Below are 19,011 nucleotides of genomic sequence, written 5' to 3'. Positions count from 1 at the left end.
ATTTTTATTATTAAAGGTGAAGTAAATAAATGGGTAATTGATCAAGAGTTAAGATTATAAATTTGTAAAAAAAAATCCTTTTTAGTGTGTATATTAAATTATATTCAACAGATTTTTTTCAAATTCTTCTTCATTTGTGTTGAGATGTCAAATAATAATGTAAAAAAAGTATGTAATAAGAACTCGATGGACAAGACACATAAGGTGTCTTGGTGGGTCTCCACAAAAAATACAATATATGTAGGTAATAAAAAAAATGAAAACAAATATATATTTATATATAACTAACTAACTAACTAACCATCACGCCGCTTCCCCGCAGGGGTAGGCAGAGAGAATAGAGCGCCACACCACTCTGTCCTTGCAAACATTCTTCGCCTCTTCCACGTTCATGCATCTCCTCATACATACCCGCCGATTGTTACGACTCCTAACCTGACCACTTTCAAGTATTTGGCATACCTGATCGTGCCATGTTTTTCTCGGTCTTCCTCTGCTTCTTTTCCCGCTAACATTCGCCTCATAAATTTGTTTTACCGTTCTTTCCTCACTCATTCGTTCTACATGTCCAAACCATCTCAACACACCTTTCTTAATTTTATCGATAATGCTTATCTCAGCTTTGCATTCCTTCCTTATTTCACTATTCGCACATCTATCATACATCGTTTTGTTACACATTCTTCTGAGAGATCGCATTTCGACTGCATTCAGTCTACTTTCATCCTTCTTTTGCCAACTCCATGTTTCACTTCCATACATTAGAGTTGGAACCAGGACTCCGTTGTGCACTGCCAGTTTAGCTTCCGCTGATAGGTTTTTATTTGCTATAACTGATTTCAGTGCACCGTTCACTTTGTTCCCAGCATTCACTCTCCTTTCTATATCTTTATCAATCTTTCCATCCCTAGAAAACATACTACCCAAATACACGAAATCATCTACCTGTTCCAGAATCTCTCCGTTTACTAATATTTCACATTCAGATCTGCATTCTTCTCTTTCAAAAACCATAATCTTGGATTTGCTAACATTCATCAATAAGTCACTTTCCTTGCACACATTATACACTTTTGTCACCAACGCCTGCAGGTCTTCTCTGCTATCGGCAAGAAGAACAAGGAATATTTATATATATATATATATATATATATATATAGATATATATATATATAAATATATATATATATATATATATATATATATATATATATATATATATATATACATATATATATATATAAATATATATAAATATATAAATATATATATATATATATATATATATATATATACATTTATATATATATATATATATGTATATATATATATATATATATATATATATATATATATATATATATATATATTTATATATATTTATATATATATATATATATATATATATATATATATATATATATATATATATATATAAAGGTGTATATTATATAATGTTTCACAAATTAATGTTTACTATTTGTCTTTACAAATGAATCCGAATTCTTGTTTTTGATTTTTTTTATGCGTACTGAATTTTCATTCAATTAAAAAGTTAAGTAATGTTTTGAAAGAATTTTGACTTAGGTTTTTCAATATACCTTATACAAGATACCCTTATATGGACCAGTTCTACTAACTGAATAATTTTAAGCAACAGTACATCTAAAATAACATATGATGCCGTGCGTGATTGAGGAGGAATAATACCCAGACGTGAATATAAACATAACACAGCGTAACCCCCATATATAATAATATCTAGGATTTGATTTGAAATAAAATGGTCGGGTAGAATAGTCCGGCATTCCACGGGGTCGGGCAGCATCCCCGATCCGACTATCGGACCGTGCACATAAATTTAACGTGTGATGATCCCGCACTGACAGGCTAATCACGCCCGTGGCTAGCGAACGGAGCCCCACATCTCCACTCGGCGCTGCGCTCCTGGGGCCTCGACCGACTAACTTGGTAGTCGGCAAGTTTACAAATCTCAAATTGACATGACTATTTTCTAATAGCTTTAAAATACGTTTTTTTTCTTTTAAAATGTGGTAAAAATGATTCTTAATTGTCAATATGTTCCACAATTATATTGAGATATTTTATTACATCCCTACATATTTTTGCTATACGTACGTTTACATCATTTAAGGCCTAATATACGATAAACGGCAACTTGATTTTATTTAAAACCAGGTGATTTAATTTTTCTTAAAACATCGTTTTTCTATTTAAAAAAATAAGCTTTTCTTTGAAATAAAAATACGGTTTTCAAAAAGAGTTATTGAAAGGTAAGGAGTTAAAAAAAACTTTATGTTTATGTTATGTTTATTCTAAAAATCAATAACAATATGAGTATTTTTTATTAGGCTAGAAGTGACGACCGGTTCGATGTATGTAAACGAGCATGTTTATTTCAAACAAATGTATACAGCTAGAGAGCATGCTCGTCTTAAGCATGCTCATAAGTATGCTTAAGACGTATGTCTTAAGCTAGTAACATGTGTATCTTTACCTTTAGGTTAGGTTAAAAAGATGAAAATATTTATTTATCTTTAATAGTGTATTTATTTACCTGCGCGGGATAAATGTTACTAATGAAAACCGCCAATAAATCCCACAACGCGATAAAAAAAAACCTTCAAAATACTTAGGCGTCCATCATACCGGCGGCAACACGAGAACGGGCCTGTGATTGACAGTTGACGCATTTTTGACAGCTGTAAAATACGGCGGTGATCATAGAAAAAGGGGCCATCTATTATCCAAACCGTAAACTACATATTATTATGTTGCCAAACTTGACACAGGTAGCGACTAGCGGAATCCTCGGGGAAAATTGTTTAAATTCTTGACCAATATCAACCTTACTCCGAAAGTACCTACGTACCCATTATAGTGTTATATTTTTGTGAGGGATATTTATTTAGGAACCCTACTCAAGATTTTCTGTTATTTATGATGTTCATGATCTCGGTTTTCTTACCACTTTATTAAAAATAATTAGGATATAGGTATTATTATATTATGTAATACAAACTGCGTTTATGGAAAGCCTTTTTTATAAATAACACATATTAAAAACAGGAGAAATTGTACTTTATAATTTATTCATGTTATAAAAATAAAAAGAATTATGTCATTTCTTTTTCATTAACCAGTTTCTTTTAATCCGATAGAAGAGCGTATAGAGCCGTTTGTTAGATTTGAATCATCGTAATTGTAAGTGCCCGTTTTAATAATCAAAAAATCATTTAACTGTAAGATCTTTATTTTTCGTTTTTAATTTTAAAAAATACTTAGTAAATACCACTATTACAAATAGTGGTATTTACTAAGTATTTTTTTTAATTAAGAATGGATAGGTTTTACCACAAAGTGACTGCCGAATCAATTAATGAAATCTTAATTATTGTCAGACCTCTATACTCACCCAATGGTACATAGGGCTCTACATTGATTAAAATATGTTTTATAAGAAACTAGACCGAAGTTGAGGAGCTTAGGGTGAAAGACGTTACTAATATATTGAAACGGAAATGAAGGAGGAATAACAGGTACAGTGATGCCTCGCATAGTACTTGATTCGTTCCAGGAGCAAGTTCGTTATGCGAAAAGTTCGTTTTCCTAAAACAATACATGTTTTTTTTAAATATCGTTCTGTAGGTAGCATAAAATATGGTACTGTAACATCAGCCTCAGCTGAGTTTGGATAGTGAGTTTTGGTAGACTCTTGAATCTCTCCTCATTTGACTAGGATGTCCCAAGTGGCAGCAGTAGAGAGTCATTGATTCGATTGTACCTCCTCGTTGCATTTGAAGCTTCCCGTTGAACTTCATCATGTTGCTGGACTAGAAGTGCTTGGAGGTCTTCAGTTGTCAGCTTCGTATTTTTCAATAAGCTCTTCTATATTAGGTTCTCGTTGTGAAAGCGCAAGGCTGACCACCTATCCTTCATGTGTTAACAATCTAACACTGCGTTTATATGATGCAGTGCGGTTAAGGGTTTGAAGAAGAAGAAGTGAAGATCAGTTTAGTTCGTACAAGTGCATAGTTGCGTGCTACCTTGGAGCGTTCGAGCAGTGAGATGAAATACGATACAGTCCGTTGTGTGAAGCGAGGTTCGTTATGTAATTGACGAATGGAAAGTTCGTATTGCGCAGCGTTCGTAATGCGAGGCATGACTCCATTACTAGTTAGGAAGAGGAATATAGCGGCAATGGCTAAGACACACTTGTGCTCATACAAGCTTGTGTGAATTGAACGAGCTATGTGTATGAAATATTTAAGGTAAAATTTATTACGTAGGAAAAATAAAAATGCATTTATGTAATTCCATCATGTAAAGTCAATTAAAACCCCAATCTACTTATACACATATTTCTCAACTAACAACTGAGCACAGTACCTAATAAATACGAGGGCGGGATATTTTTTTAGGAATGATTTTACTTGACACGAAATTTCATGCAAATGTTTACATTTATTGAGTGATTACGAAAGATAACGAAAGGTTTTATGTTATTATACATTATTTAAAATAAACCTGTGAAACATGGCGCGGCTGCTAGTTCGACGATATCCAACCTTCTAATATTGTAAATAAAACGGAAATAGGAAGTGATAAATTAAGGCCAAGACCCTTCCTGACTGATACATTTTATATTAGTCCATAGACAAATTAGAAAATTACCCTCCAAAAGGTAGGGGGAAAAGGGTCGTTCTTTTTTGTGTAATTTAACGATTTTTATACATACTTTATTCTAAATAAATTTCTTCTTTATTCTAAATCTTTCAGAATAATCAGAGAACGTATATGAAATTTATATTTAACAATATACAAAGTATTATTAATATTTTCATTTTGAAAAATACATATTATTGAATGAATGAATGAATTTCTTGAAAAAGTGTAATTCTTACAATTTTTGTTATTTTCGACCCTTAATTAACTTAACATTTATTAACTGTTATTTTGATATTTATTTACATTTTGCTGTTTCTTATTTTATATCTTTTTCCTAAATATTTCTTAATTTTTACTCTTTCTTCTTGTTTTTCCACATTTTTTTTCTGGTTTAAAATTATTGCTATTAGCCTCGTATATATTGTATTAAAATGTATACCTATGCACATGTGTGGGATTTTTTTATGTTTTAAACATATGCATATAAATAAATGAATATACCATGAAATAAATATGTAGAAGGAAAATAATTAAAAAAAAACAATTTAATTAATAAATGTGTAAATAGTATCAAAATTTGCTTATGAGCTCAAGTATAGTACCTACAAGGGCTATATTGTAGTCATACAGGAGAAAGTGACCAAGTGCATTTTTTACAAAAATGCGATTTTACGTTTCGTTAGTTGGTCACTTTCTCCTGTACGACTACGATATGCTTAGACGAGGTACTAAGATGTAAGTACGAGTGCAGTGGAAGTAAATGCATTCATAAATTCAGCGGTAGAAAGGTGAATTTATTAAAGAAAATTGCACACGAGCCGCCCTGTGATTGGTTGCATTTTAATTTGGAGGTGTGGTGCAACACTAGAGGGTGGGGGAAAGGGTAACTCGGGTATTAAAATCACCATATTTTATGACCACTTTAATGCACTTAACACTTCACTATTTATAGACAATAATGATGCGCTACCGATGTGCTACAATTACATCCAAAAAACAACATTTTGCAATGTGTGCAATTACTTTTTATTACTATGATGCATACATGCTTAACTTACTACATGTCAATTGTAAGCAATTTTGGTCTTGAACCAATAATCCGAAGTGTCACCAATCAGTAAATTAAAAACCTGCGTATTTATTTCTTATTCTGCAATATTGTCCACCTTATTTTTTGACATCTCATCAAACATGAAGAAGAATATGGAAGTCTGGGCATTTACGGGGTTGACGACCGTCATAGGTTGGTTTAAGTGATCACTTTACACACGTGTAACATTCACCAATTCTATCCATTATTGACAACCACACTACTCAAATTCTTGGAAGTTCTATGTAGGTATATATATTAACCAATTTAGAAACCTTGTTCTTGAATCACTAGGACTTCACTAGAGACATGTATTGGTGAGATGTAAAGAAGCTTTTTACTAAGCAGAAACTTTTATGTTGTAAAATGTTGTAAATTGTCCACCTTGTTTGGATCCGTCTCCATACTGTTGTGGTTAGCACATTTGACGCTGGAGGTCCAGGGTTCAATTATCAGAGAGGCAAAATAAATAATGTGTATTATTCACTATAAAACTTATTCAATATCACTCTAAACTGCTACCTGAATCACAAGACTGATCACCTTCATATAATAAATAGTCAGATCAATGTTGCATCTATTCGACACAGTGCCCTTTGCACCATCGCGTTACATACCCGATGGTGCAAAGAATGAAAAAAATTGTAAAAAGAGGGGCTGTAAATAGTATTACGTTGGTGAAACTTTATTTTATTTATTTCGAAATTTTAAAAGCAGATTTTCATTTGATTAATCTATTTATAATTAGAAATAGAAACAAGTATGAGTCGCTTTACTTTGCTACGTTAAGAAGCTGTTTTCAGTACCTATCTATGAATTCTAATGCCTATTTATTTACCCTGTCCAATGCATCCCACATCCATCTCCTAGACTCCTGGTACCTATCCAGAGATCTAGCATGAAGCTGGCCCAGAGGTCAAACGAAGGTGTTTGGGTATTTCCCTCATTGCCCGGCATTTCAACGGTTTACGTAGCGTCCAGTTACGGATGAAACGGAGATGAGAGACACGTTACTCCAGACTCCAGACTCTAGACCGTGTCTGTGTTTCCTTCAGTCGGAATGGCACGTCAACATCGCAACGGGAATGACATTAGAGCTATCCATCTACTCAGCTTCGCAAAAGAACGAAAATACAGAACTGCAAAACATTCAAAACAAACTAAATAGATTCCACGGCCACTCTACTATCATAGATTTAACTCTTTGGAGCCCGGTAGAATTAAGAAGATTCAAACTTTTTTAATTACAAAATATATGTGGTGGGATTTTTTTTACCACCTTAAAATATACTTGAAGCAAAAGGTTTATGTTGTTTCCCACCTATCTTACAAGTCAACTTCATTCGCTGATAGGCATCGCATATCGCTCACTCCTTTCAAGAACGTCATAAATCAAAAAAACTTGATTTTTCAGGAGAACGTTTTTAAAGTTTAAAAATATAATACAATGTATTAAAAATAAATATCAAGCCACTTATTGAACTTTTTACTGTGCAACAGATCTTTTTAGGTAAAACCTGAAGGTTTTTTATCCATTTGTAAAATATTTAGTTTATTTAAAAAAATTATTAAACCTTACCTTTTCTTCAAAATGCAAAAACTACACTTTCTGCCCTGTAGCGGGTAAATATTAAGTTTTAAATATGCCGCTTTTGGTGGGATATATAGTACATTTTCTGGGCATTCTGAAAACATGCACAACTGAAAATTGAGATTTTTGATTGATGACGTTCTTGAAAGGAGTGAGCGATATGTACTTTTCGAAGCCAACGTTCTAATTTGTCAGTGCACAATCGTGGTATGTAAAAGTGAGTAGTAAAAAAAACTGCGCAACACGGTTCTTTTACTGTCTCGAATTCTGTGCTTCAATGAGTTAAATATCTTTAAAAAATTGCATCGAACTTTATATTGTCTACTGTTCAAATATCGAAATTTATCACAAATCGGTATTTTGAAAAAAAAATACACTATTGAGTGTTGATAAGAGACTTTAAGATTTTAAGTTATTTCTTCCGAAATAATTTTATTAATAATAAATAAAAACTTCCAACCTTAGAATCTAGTTTATAGCGATTATTATTAGATTTTAAAATAAAAGTCGAAATTAGCAGAAAAAAATAAGGACGAATGAATGATGTCATTTTATTTATTATTTTACCACGCGAACACCTTCAGGCGGCAATCTTTTAAATCTTCAAAGTATTTTATATTTTCTTTTTTTTTTTAATATCCAATTTGTTTTTTTTATAAGTATGTTACATATTATGTATATACTTATGTATTTATAGGAAAATAATGTAAGATTATTTTTGTTTTTTTTTTCCATATAATATTGTCTTTAAAATTGCATTCGTGAATTTATCGAACCCGGACCTCGCTATGTAAATGAATATCGAATCAAAAACATTCAGTCAAAAAGCGTAGCAAGTAACAAGTAGTAACAAGCGAAGAGTCTTCGGAATGTTCTGAAAGATACGGAATTTACATATCCAGAACTAATTGAACTTCTCTGACAAATGTAAACAAACCGGAGTGAAATTTACGATTCGCAAAATGAAGATATTTTCATTTCGATTCCTCACGCAATCCAAGGAGAACAGGAGAGCAGAGAGATGAAACAATGCCGGCCTTGGGGCTATGAATCATTCCAGTTATTTTGAATTTATTTTCAATCAAACGAAACTGTTTTATTTCAAGCAGATAGAACGTTTAATTTAAACGCAAAGTGATGTAATAAATCAGCCGGGTGTCATTGCAGATTTCGGCGAGATTTAAAAATGTTTAGCTTAATAATCTTTCATTATTTTTTTTTATTACTAAGCGTGTTATTCTGCATAATATACCCATTTAGTTTTACATGGGCTCGACTTGGTAGATTTTTCTATATTATCTACATGAGAAATGCGATATTTCTACCACTTTTTTTATAATTTCTTTACATATTTATTTTGACTGTAATAAATAAATTCGAAAAATTCTGAAAATATATTTTAATTTGCGATAAGTTATCACAGCAAGCATTGCTAACGGTAATTTGAAATCTACACTCTACTACCAACAATATCCGCACGTTTTATTGGTCTTTAAAATACAACTCATATTTTTACTAGCTGTCATAAATCTACGAAAGCGTCGTATCGGTTTATTTTAACAGTTAGACATCATTTACAAGTCTTAAAAAAATCATTTAAAAATTGTGTTAAATTTAATTTTAAGTACAAAAATTAATATAAATAACATACATATTATTCTTGCCCCCCGCCATAGGTGTGCATTCCATATATGCATAAAAGCAATGCCTGCTCTATTTTACTACCAACTTCCACTGCTTACCGTAATTTGAAAAGTACCAAGAATTTATATTATATATACTTATGTGATTTATACTTTTTATGAATAATAAACAAATTAAAACATATCAGGTGAAATATAAAAACAAATACGTTGAATATGTTAATTCCGGTAATGTGAAACTATGTACCTATAATGTTTTTTGCATGTTAGTGTAGTTAGTTAGTAATTATCTTGATAATGAGACGGGTATTTTTTTTTAATAAACAAAAATTCGGCCAGTAGTAACATAGTAACATAACTAACATTTTGTTTAAAAAAAGACTAAAAGGCTACCGATGGACATTTTGACAATATCTCTTATCGAAAACATTTTTTGTGTTCTGGATTTTATGAATCACATCACTAACTTCAAGAATGATACTATTCCCTGAAAACCGATTTCATGGCCGATCAAATAAATTGGGGACCTGTTCAATATAACTAACTTACGAGGTTTCGTTTGTTCGGTTTCTCCGGAGCTTTGAATGCAAACCTTTGTATGGCGAAGTTATCAGTCATTTTATATCGGTGCGTCGAAATTGAAATAATAGGAAAAATAAAACAGGCAGTCCCTTATTTATGCGACCTGCCACAAAATTGCGCGTCCCGGTGAAGAGAGAAAGGTAGGAAGGTTTCAAAGGAGCGGGACTCAAGGTGGAAGACGCGAGATTGTCCCAAATAACCTGTAAAAGCTTTGTTATATTACACGGCCGCAGATACTCACTGCTGTCAGATCGCCATATTATAGCGGGGAAATAATAAATCTCTCGATGAGATTATTTTATTTTCCAAAAACCGAATGACGTACGGCGTGTAGCTTTGCATAATTGAGTCTTAGTGGCAATGCTAATGTCTGATAACAAGATATGGAAGCGGTAAAATGTAGCGGCTGTGAAAGTATCTGAAGAAGAACGAGATAATATCCTCTTCACTCTGTGGTACCTACAAGTCCACATTCACTTCATAAACATGATGTATTGTGTAGCTAACGGAATAAATGGGGAGAGAAATGCCATTTGTATGAATTATGATACCTACCAGTTTTAATTGAAAATTTGAGAAAATGTCAAAACGAACGAATACCACCAACAAAGCGAGTAATAATGCTTTTAAGGCAAATTCAAGGTATATACGCATATGCATTTTTTATAAACAATTTATACGTGAATTTTATATAAGTAACTTAGTATAAGATTTAGAAGAAATAATTTATAAGCAATGAAATTGTATTCCATGAATTTTCAAAATATTTTTAGATATTTTTTTTAATTCCTTTCCTTTCCATAACTTTTTTCAAAACCATATAATTATTTCGAAGAAAAACTTATTTGTTCAATTCAAAAATCATGTTTTAAGACAAAAATCAATTACGTAAAATGTTACCTGCATTTAGAGACTACAAAGTTGCGACTTAACGAATAAGGGCCTTAATCAAGCCTATGACGGTCGTAAGCATTATAAATGCCCAGAATTACACATTCTTCTTCATCTATGTTAGTATTTGACATGAAAATAAAAATATATATCTCAGGTGCAAAGTAGCCCCAATTTGCGTTTACTTACGGACCTATTATTCAATTTTCATCTTCAAACCTATATCCGCAAATCAATAGTGCATAGGACACTGCATCATATAAACGCAGTATTATCTTGATAGTTAACACATTAAGGAAAGGTCTTCAGCCCTCCGCATCAGGTATCTGTCTAGGGTGTTATTGAATACATATCAGAGTGAAAAAATCACTTATATTTATTTGAACCCCTCAAGCGTGTTGACCATTACACTACGGAGGCGGACATCCATGTAAGAATATCAAAAATGTTAAGGTATTTGACATGAATACAGCGTCGGCATAGATTGTTTCACATTCCTATACATAGGACCAACCTGCCGATGGTTATGCCTGTAGGAAGAGCTACCGCTATGTTGAACAATATCACATTGGATATTGATCTTCAATATTACATTGAATACTGATAAGAGTCTTCTTGCTTACTTTTTAATGTATACGCCTTAAATGTTAGTTTGTAATGTTTATATTAATTATTGAATAAATTGAAATGAATGAATATAATAAAATGTGTCCAGTGCAAAGTAGCCCCAATTCGCGTATTTTTACGGACCTACTACTCAATAGTAGAGACGTAGAGACATAATTTGGACATAATGGTTGATGTCGTCGCTTTCTTTAGGTGACTCCCATTTTATGGCGTGTCCCGGTTCTACTTAAGGAGTGCTGTGATGACCCTGGAACGCAATTAACGTGGAGCAATACATAACATGACAGACATGCCCTACGTTTGGTGGCGGCATGGGAGAAACGGACTTGCACTGGTTGGTTGCCGAACCTCGAACGAAGACGAAGATATACCCTCATTATCCGCAACCAATACGCACAACCAACGCAATGACGTAGAGTGGAAGAATAATTTATTTATCGAAAATATACAACTAATAATTAAGATGATTAAGGAAACACTTGTTTTTATACCACTTGAGTTTATTAATGACTACTAGTTTCGGAAGCTAAACTTCCATCGTGAGGTCTGAATAATAAGTAAAATATAAAATATAAAACTGTTAATATATATATAACTATAAATAAGGAGAGGGGTTAGTGGTATTAATCATTTTAACATGTCTTACCACAAAGTAAATGCCGAAACAATAAATAAAATAATGAAGATGTTTAGGTGTAATGGTTAGGGTGTTTAGCCAACGTGCTGGAGATCCCGGGTTCGTTTCCCAGGGGAGGAAATAATAATAATATAGGTGATTTTACACTCTAATATTTATTTAATACTTTCCTGGGCTGGTGCCTGAAGCATAAGACTGATCACGTCGCCTTCATATAATTAACGATCAACTTAACGTTACATCAATATGCAGTGCCCTATGCACCATTGGATACGGATAAGGGTAAAAAGAAGAAGAAAATAAGTTCACCTTGTAGGTTACTAATGTAAACATGACTAGTTTCGAGAACTACAGATGTAAACTAGCCAAGTTTGCATTCATTAACTAAAAAGTGATCTTATTTAATCATTATGTTATGCCTCAAAGTATGCCACACCAATATATTTTATGATTACACTTTGACATCTCAACATAGATGAAGAAGAATATGGAAGTCTGGTTATTTAAAAATAACTCCTAAGTAGAGGAACCCAGATTTAAAAACAAGGATTCATACACTCCTGAAACTGTTGTGAGTATAATCTAATTCTCTGGTAGTCAAAAAAAATCGGTACTCGAGTCGAATCGTGGTACTTAATAGTCTAACCGATATTTACTATCTATCATTAGAATCCTAACTATCCATCAAACCTCCTCCCTTAGTTTTTCTTTCTACCTCCTTCCCTAAACTCCCTTTTTCCTTTGCCTTCCTTGCGATAATAGTCAATTTATGATAATCAATTTTTATTTTATGTTTTTTATTATTATTTTATATTCAAGCAGGTACTATCTACCCTCTGATTGCAAACAGCCAAATATGGTATCAAACGTTTTGACCAATATCACTTGTCTGTTCTTGGTTGGTTTGAAGACATTGCTTTTTGGCAATAAGCCTACCAATGTACTTATTTCTTTTCTGTACATGAAGTTTAAATAAATACTTTTCGATACTCTGCACTAAACTGAATATATATTTTAACAATAAGTCACGATTTCGTTAAGTCGAGTAATGTGACTTAATAGTCTGACCGATATTTCTGATATTTTAACTGCATGTGGTATATTGAAACACTGCGTCATAAAAGCACCTTTAGAACAATAAAAACACGGGAATGTTAGCTTCCGACTTCTGCACCCATGGGCTCTGATATCAATGCTCACATACGCGGCATCTTTGCAAGGATTTTTTACGCTTTCTTTTACCGTCCTTTTTTTACTTGGCCGACTGAGGCTTTTTATTTCGCGAGGCAAGGCAGGCGAGTATCGGAGATGGCACAGCAGATACCTGTTCCGCGCATCTCCGTGGCGGGAGCTCTTCCCGCTCTTTTGCGTTTTCTTTTTTTTCTTTTTGCTCTTCATTTGTTTTAGTTGGCTTTTTTAAAATGATATTTTGCATTTGGCGAGACGTCTGGCGGTTTCGGTGGACGAACGGCCGACCAGTGCATTATTCTTCCAATGTGTTACGAGTATTTCTGAAAAATTGGTGTAATAGATACAATTTTAATAAGCGTAAAGCGAATTTTTTATTCAATTATTCATATATTTACAATAATGTGTCTTCATTGGATTTTCCATGCCGGAGGCACATTTAACAATACTTGTTTATTAAGTTATTTGATTAGTTACATATTTTGACATTTCAACATAGATAAAGAAAAATATGGATGTCTGGGTATTTACAGGGCTAATGACCTGTCATAAGCTGGTTAAGTGATCACTTTACAAACGTACAACATTCACCATTCTACCCATTATCGACAACCAGACAACTCAATTATTTGGAACTCCTACATATGTCATTAATCTCATGACGCTATTGGTGATTTGTATGTTGTTTTGCTGGGAGGTGCTTTCTTGTGATTTGTGCAAGTAATTCTTAAATGCACATATCGGCTGTCCAAACTAAAACACAGTAAGGGACATTTTTTGTAGTAGTTTTTTTTTGCATATTTGGACTAAGTAGAATCTACTTAGTCCAAAAATGCAAAATAAACGTACAACAAAAAAAATGTCCCTTACTGTGTTTTGAGTTTGGACAGCCGATATATGTTACAAGTATATCTGAAAAATTCATTTACATATAAGATACAAAGTTAATCAGCTATGTATTATCCCTAAAGACGAAAATAAGTTAATATAATTATTTCTTGACTTTTAACCAAAAAAATCCATTTCATATAAATATAAAAATAAAATCAGTTTAATACTGTTTTTTCAAGAGGTTTTCATATATTATGAGTGTGCAACTCACACAAGCTAATACTAGTAAGAAAAGAAATAGTATGAAATTGAAGTATTTTTGTGAATAATACAATTGTATGGTTGTAGCGCTACGTGCAGCGCAGTCAAAGGATAACTGGAGAAGAGTATTGCTTCCACAAGGGTCACAACCCTCAGGAATTAGGAGTAAGACGGAGAAGAAAGAGAGAATAATAACACAAATATTTCTCTTACAAAAAATGCAACCCCTAGCCATCATTTTCCTCGTTGCTGAGGATCGTGATCATCCTTTTCCTTGTCCTCAAAACATTTTGTGTGGTTTGTCTTCATCTCTCCTGAAACACCGCCATCTGCATCGCTCCAACCACCAATGAACTTGTGGCAGCCTTAATTCTGTCAGTCCATCTAGTTATGATAATTATATAAAAAATGCTATGATATAAAAAAAATATCATAAAACGAATAAAAATAATTTATTCATTCTATCTTTAACTAACTACTCGTGACTAGAATAAGGAATCTTTGTTTTTGAAGTTAATATTATAATATTTTAATAATAAATAATAAAAATATTCAAAAACAGAAAAAATCGGGATCAAAATTCATGATCCGTAGCCTTATTATACCCACAATTATTTAACAACTCAGCTATTAGACTTATTTATAATCATAAGTTAATAATTAATCTGATGTGTTCGCTCATATTGAGGAAAAAAAATCCGTACATACGTGGATAATAACTTTGTATGCATAAAAAATTGGAATTATATAAGTATATATACACATACCTACCTATATTTGGGTGGGCACAAGCGTATAAAAGTGTACAATTATATGTAATAAAGACTGCGTAAATGAAAATAATGGAATGGAATAAATATGAGTAAGGGATATTTAATTTTTTTAACAATTTTTTATTATCAAATAAATCTATTTTGTCTTATCTATGCTAAACAAAGCCTAAAATTCGAACTTGGGGAGAAGAACGATATCTCTAGTACCAAGATAGAGGCACCAAACTTTATTCACCATTTGGCCAACGTTGTTACATGGGGCGTTTGTACACTACACGGAATTTTACCGTCCGGCACGTCAGTTAACGTTTTAAAACGACGATTGGCTTGTGCTTTTGTCCATCTTTCTTCGGATCGGTGCTCTTGATCGATGTGTGAACACGTTGCGCGTAAATTCGATCACGCTAAACTGTTGTAGCCGCCTTCATTTTACAAAACCGGACTGCCGGACGGTGAAATTCCGTGTAGTGCACAAACGCCCTTAGGTTGGTACTATCCAGAAATCATATGGATCTGCCAACAGTGTTGCCATATGTGTCAGACCGGAGACTTACAGAGTAATGTGTTATTTTTCTTTCCCCATTTCCCGATGGAGTAAAATACCAAAAAAGAGCGCGAAACCACGTTTTTTATTCTCAAGTCTTCACTTGCAAACAATGCTTGTAACCCATTTTCAATTTTTGCCATCTTCTTCTAACACTTATCCGCACCCAATAGTGCATAGGGCACTTCATCACATAAAAGCAGTGTTATCTTGATCGTTGACACATTAAGGAAAGGTGATCAATCCAGGGTAATATGAAATAAATATTAGAGTGAAAAATCTTTATTTATTTAATTACCGCCGGGAATAGAGCCGAGGACCACCAGTAAGGTAGCCGAGTGTGCTGGCCATTACGGAGGCGGACTTTGTTATCATGAAAACTTATTTTTTCCCACAAAATAGTCATCCGACTTTTTTTCGTCGGCGCAGGTTGAGAGATGGAATCCAAACAGTTTTTAAATTTGCACCCTGTCAAAGTAAGCTTATCGCTCCTAAAGCAATTTTGACTATTAACACCCCCAATCGTCTTCAATAGCCCACTGGTGGGCTATATTGCCAGCCTTAGAAATCACTACTCTCCACAATTAATAATCCTGTTCACAGTAAAGAGTCACCTAGCGGAGTGTAGTGAAAGTAAATATTTTTTCCGAAGAACCGAACCATTGAGATCAAGAATGGTGGGAAAACTAAATTACGGGAAGAATAAGAATAAGCCAAATGTAAAAATTGGATTTGTTTTAACTCCATACCAACGGCCAAATTATGTTACGCATGGGTGGGTACAGCTAACAGTAAATAAAAACGTCACTTTAGTGGTGCATACTGTTCACACGCAGTTTCTCAGTGTGTTCATGTGCAACGCACTTCTTGTCCTCACATAATTAAATATGCCAATATCTGTGATTCAGTTTTAACATCCATTATTTTTTTTAAATAAAAAAAGGTTTCCGGTAGAACTCTTGCCAAATTATCTTCTATACCTCCGAGCAAACGCAAATGGCTTACAATCCACATTTTAGTCTGCACACAATTGTGTACTATGATGGTATGAGAAATTTTCCATTCCTGGGGACGGTGACATGAGCGAGATAGACTACACTCGTAGGGGCAAATCATGTGTTAGAGCAGTGAAGATGATACATTTCCGTGCATTGCCGGCGCATGCTTCAAAATGCCTTGGCGCAAGTGACTTTAAACATGCACAACATAATCTGTGATGAGTAAGCAATACATTATGGAATTTGTTAAAAGTAATGTGCAATGTTAGGGCTTCTAGAATCAGGCAAGAAACACACCAGCACATATAAATTTGACAAGTTAATGAGGCTATCTCAGGCAATTCAAAAGTAAATGGTTATTTAAAATGAGTAGTAATTAAAATATTATGATGAACGTCCATTTAACTGTAAGAGGACATAATTAAATAGAAAATTAAGTGTGTTTGACAGATTTTGCTTATGAAATTGATTTGTCTATGAACGATAATCTTCAGAAATCAAGTTTTTGTTCTATTTGTATTTTTAAGACAATCCAAAATGATTAATTGTATGCAAATTTACATGTTTGTCAGGAGAAATATTTACAGTAAAATATTGAAGCAGACCTACCATATTCTTTATACTGCATGATAGATTAAATACATAGTAAATGAAGACAAAATATCAACACCAAAAAAATACGTAAAAATAAGTATAGATTTATTGATTGCAACATGAATACAATAAACAGTTGTAAATTACATTAAATTGTTTTGGCATACTTCTTGACAATGTCTCGATAATACTGGAATATTTTTTCACTGCCATTTTTACATTTATTTAAGCAATTCCTGTATTGACTCGGTGTAAATTTGCCACTCGTAGAGCACGATATAACATTGCTGGAAACACTATCAAACACAAAAGTGAGTTGTGCCACCACATCATCCAACTGCTTGGTCGATGGATCTAATATAATACTCCCATCCTTTTCTAATGCGCAGTTAACAGCTGCAAACAAATACTGCATGGAGAGCCCGGAGTTGATTAGCGCCAGACAGCACGAATTTATACTGCAAGCGAGTAGCTGTAATCAAATTATAATTCTATTTATTTATTTTCAATTAACATATACATTACAAACTAAAAAATTTAAAGCGTATACATTAAATACATGCAAAAATCGAAAATATGCAAGAACTATTGCTAAAGGTGTGGAAAATCCCGCTTCGAAAAACTCTTTCAGACACATGGAACAGATCAATATCCAATGAGATATTGTTCAACATAGCGGTAGCTCTTCCTACAGGCATAACCATCGGCAGGTTGGTCCTGTGTATAGGAATGTGAAACAATCTATGGCGACGCTGTCTTAGGTAACCATAAGGAACATACTGACCAATGCTCCGGATAATTTCAGGATTATCGATCATACCGCACAACAATAGATAAAAATGTGTAATCAAATACATATTCCTTGTAGTCTCAAAACTATTGTAGCCAAGCAGGAACCCAATTATGTACAAACTTTTAGTTATTTTGCAAAAATTGAACGGAATTATTTAAAGTTTAATAACAAGTCCATCATATTTTATAATTAAGTAATATTATTTTATTAACTTGACACTGGCAAAAGCAATATATTTTATATGCAATGCTATTATATTAATTATTAAAAATTAAAAACCCTTATCCGCACCCCAATGGTGCATAGGGCACTGCGTCATATAAACGCAGTGTTATCTTGATCGTTTACACATGAAGGAAAGGTGATCAGCCCTCCGCTTCAGGTACCAGTCCAGGGTAATATTGAATAAATATGACAGTGAAAAAATCACTTATATTTATTTTACCCCCCTTGGGAATCAAACCCGGGACCTCCAGAACGGTAGCCGAGCGTGCTGACCATTACACTACGGAGGCGGACAATATATATTTTTAAAAAAGTATATCATTACATATAACTAAATATCATTACATATAAGTAAATATCATTATATATAACAGATGAAATAAAGAAATAAACTTGAAGAATCATTTGCCACAACAGTGGCAAAAAAAAATGTGTTTTTTTTTTTTTAAACAATATAATTACTAACCCCACCAAAGTCTTGCATCTCCTGAATATTGACGGATATCGTGGTACGCGGATGTAACGCTGTAATAATTGCCGACTCGCATATTTGCCTTAAAATTGTTTCCCGCAATCGATCTCTAACAGTGGACATAGCGGATTTTGGACTAAATGATACTTCCAAGCTTGCAGTATAAGTGTCAGCGTTTTGTGTCTTACTATCAACGGGTCCGTAAATTGCCGATAACACCACAGTATTTCCTATTTAAACAAAAACGGTAATTATTTTCATGATGTAAAAACGTGATATATAGGTTAGATTCGAGGAACTGGCTAACCTTGCGAATAAATTGCTGATCCATCTGGGCGACTAAGCATATTCAATTCACATTGTATATCTCTTAATTTGAAATCTTCAGTATCTAAATCGCTATTTTTTTCTGGTGTTTCTACTTCCATGTTATAAATGATAAAAGTCCCGTTAAATATTTCAAATCTACTTCAAAATCCAATACCCGGGATATATCGTGTTTGAATGTCAACAAATTTGACAGCTCGAAACCATAGATTTTTTCGTTCAGTGTTACCATTACTTGCTACAACATCTCGATAC

General features: G+C 33.2%; 1 protein-coding gene across 1 annotated transcript; it reads right to left on the bottom strand.

The window, feature by feature from the left end:
* Positions 1–17,023: 17,023 nt before the first annotated feature.
* Positions 17,024–18,958, bottom strand: Rrp46 (exosome complex component Rrp46). The gene is made up of 3 exons (XM_088277947.1): positions 18,737–18,958; positions 18,424–18,659; positions 17,024–17,411 (listed from the first exon to the last, which is right to left on the bottom strand). Exons 1-3 carry the CDS (start codon positions 18,855–18,857, stop codon positions 17,088–17,090), a joined length of 681 nt encoding a protein of 226 aa, XP_088134073.1. The 5' UTR covers positions 18,858–18,958; the 3' UTR covers positions 17,024–17,087.
* Between the last annotated feature and the right edge of the window lie 53 nt (positions 18,959–19,011).

Source organism: Brachycentrus maculatus, unplaced genomic scaffold (assembly GCF_059751285.1).
Source record: "Brachycentrus maculatus isolate JH-2025_06_01 unplaced genomic scaffold, ASM5975128v1 h1tg000050l, whole genome shotgun sequence".
NCBI lineage: Eukaryota > Metazoa > Arthropoda > Insecta > Trichoptera > Brachycentridae > Brachycentrus > Brachycentrus maculatus.
This window is presented reverse-complemented; position numbering and strand designations above follow the sequence as displayed.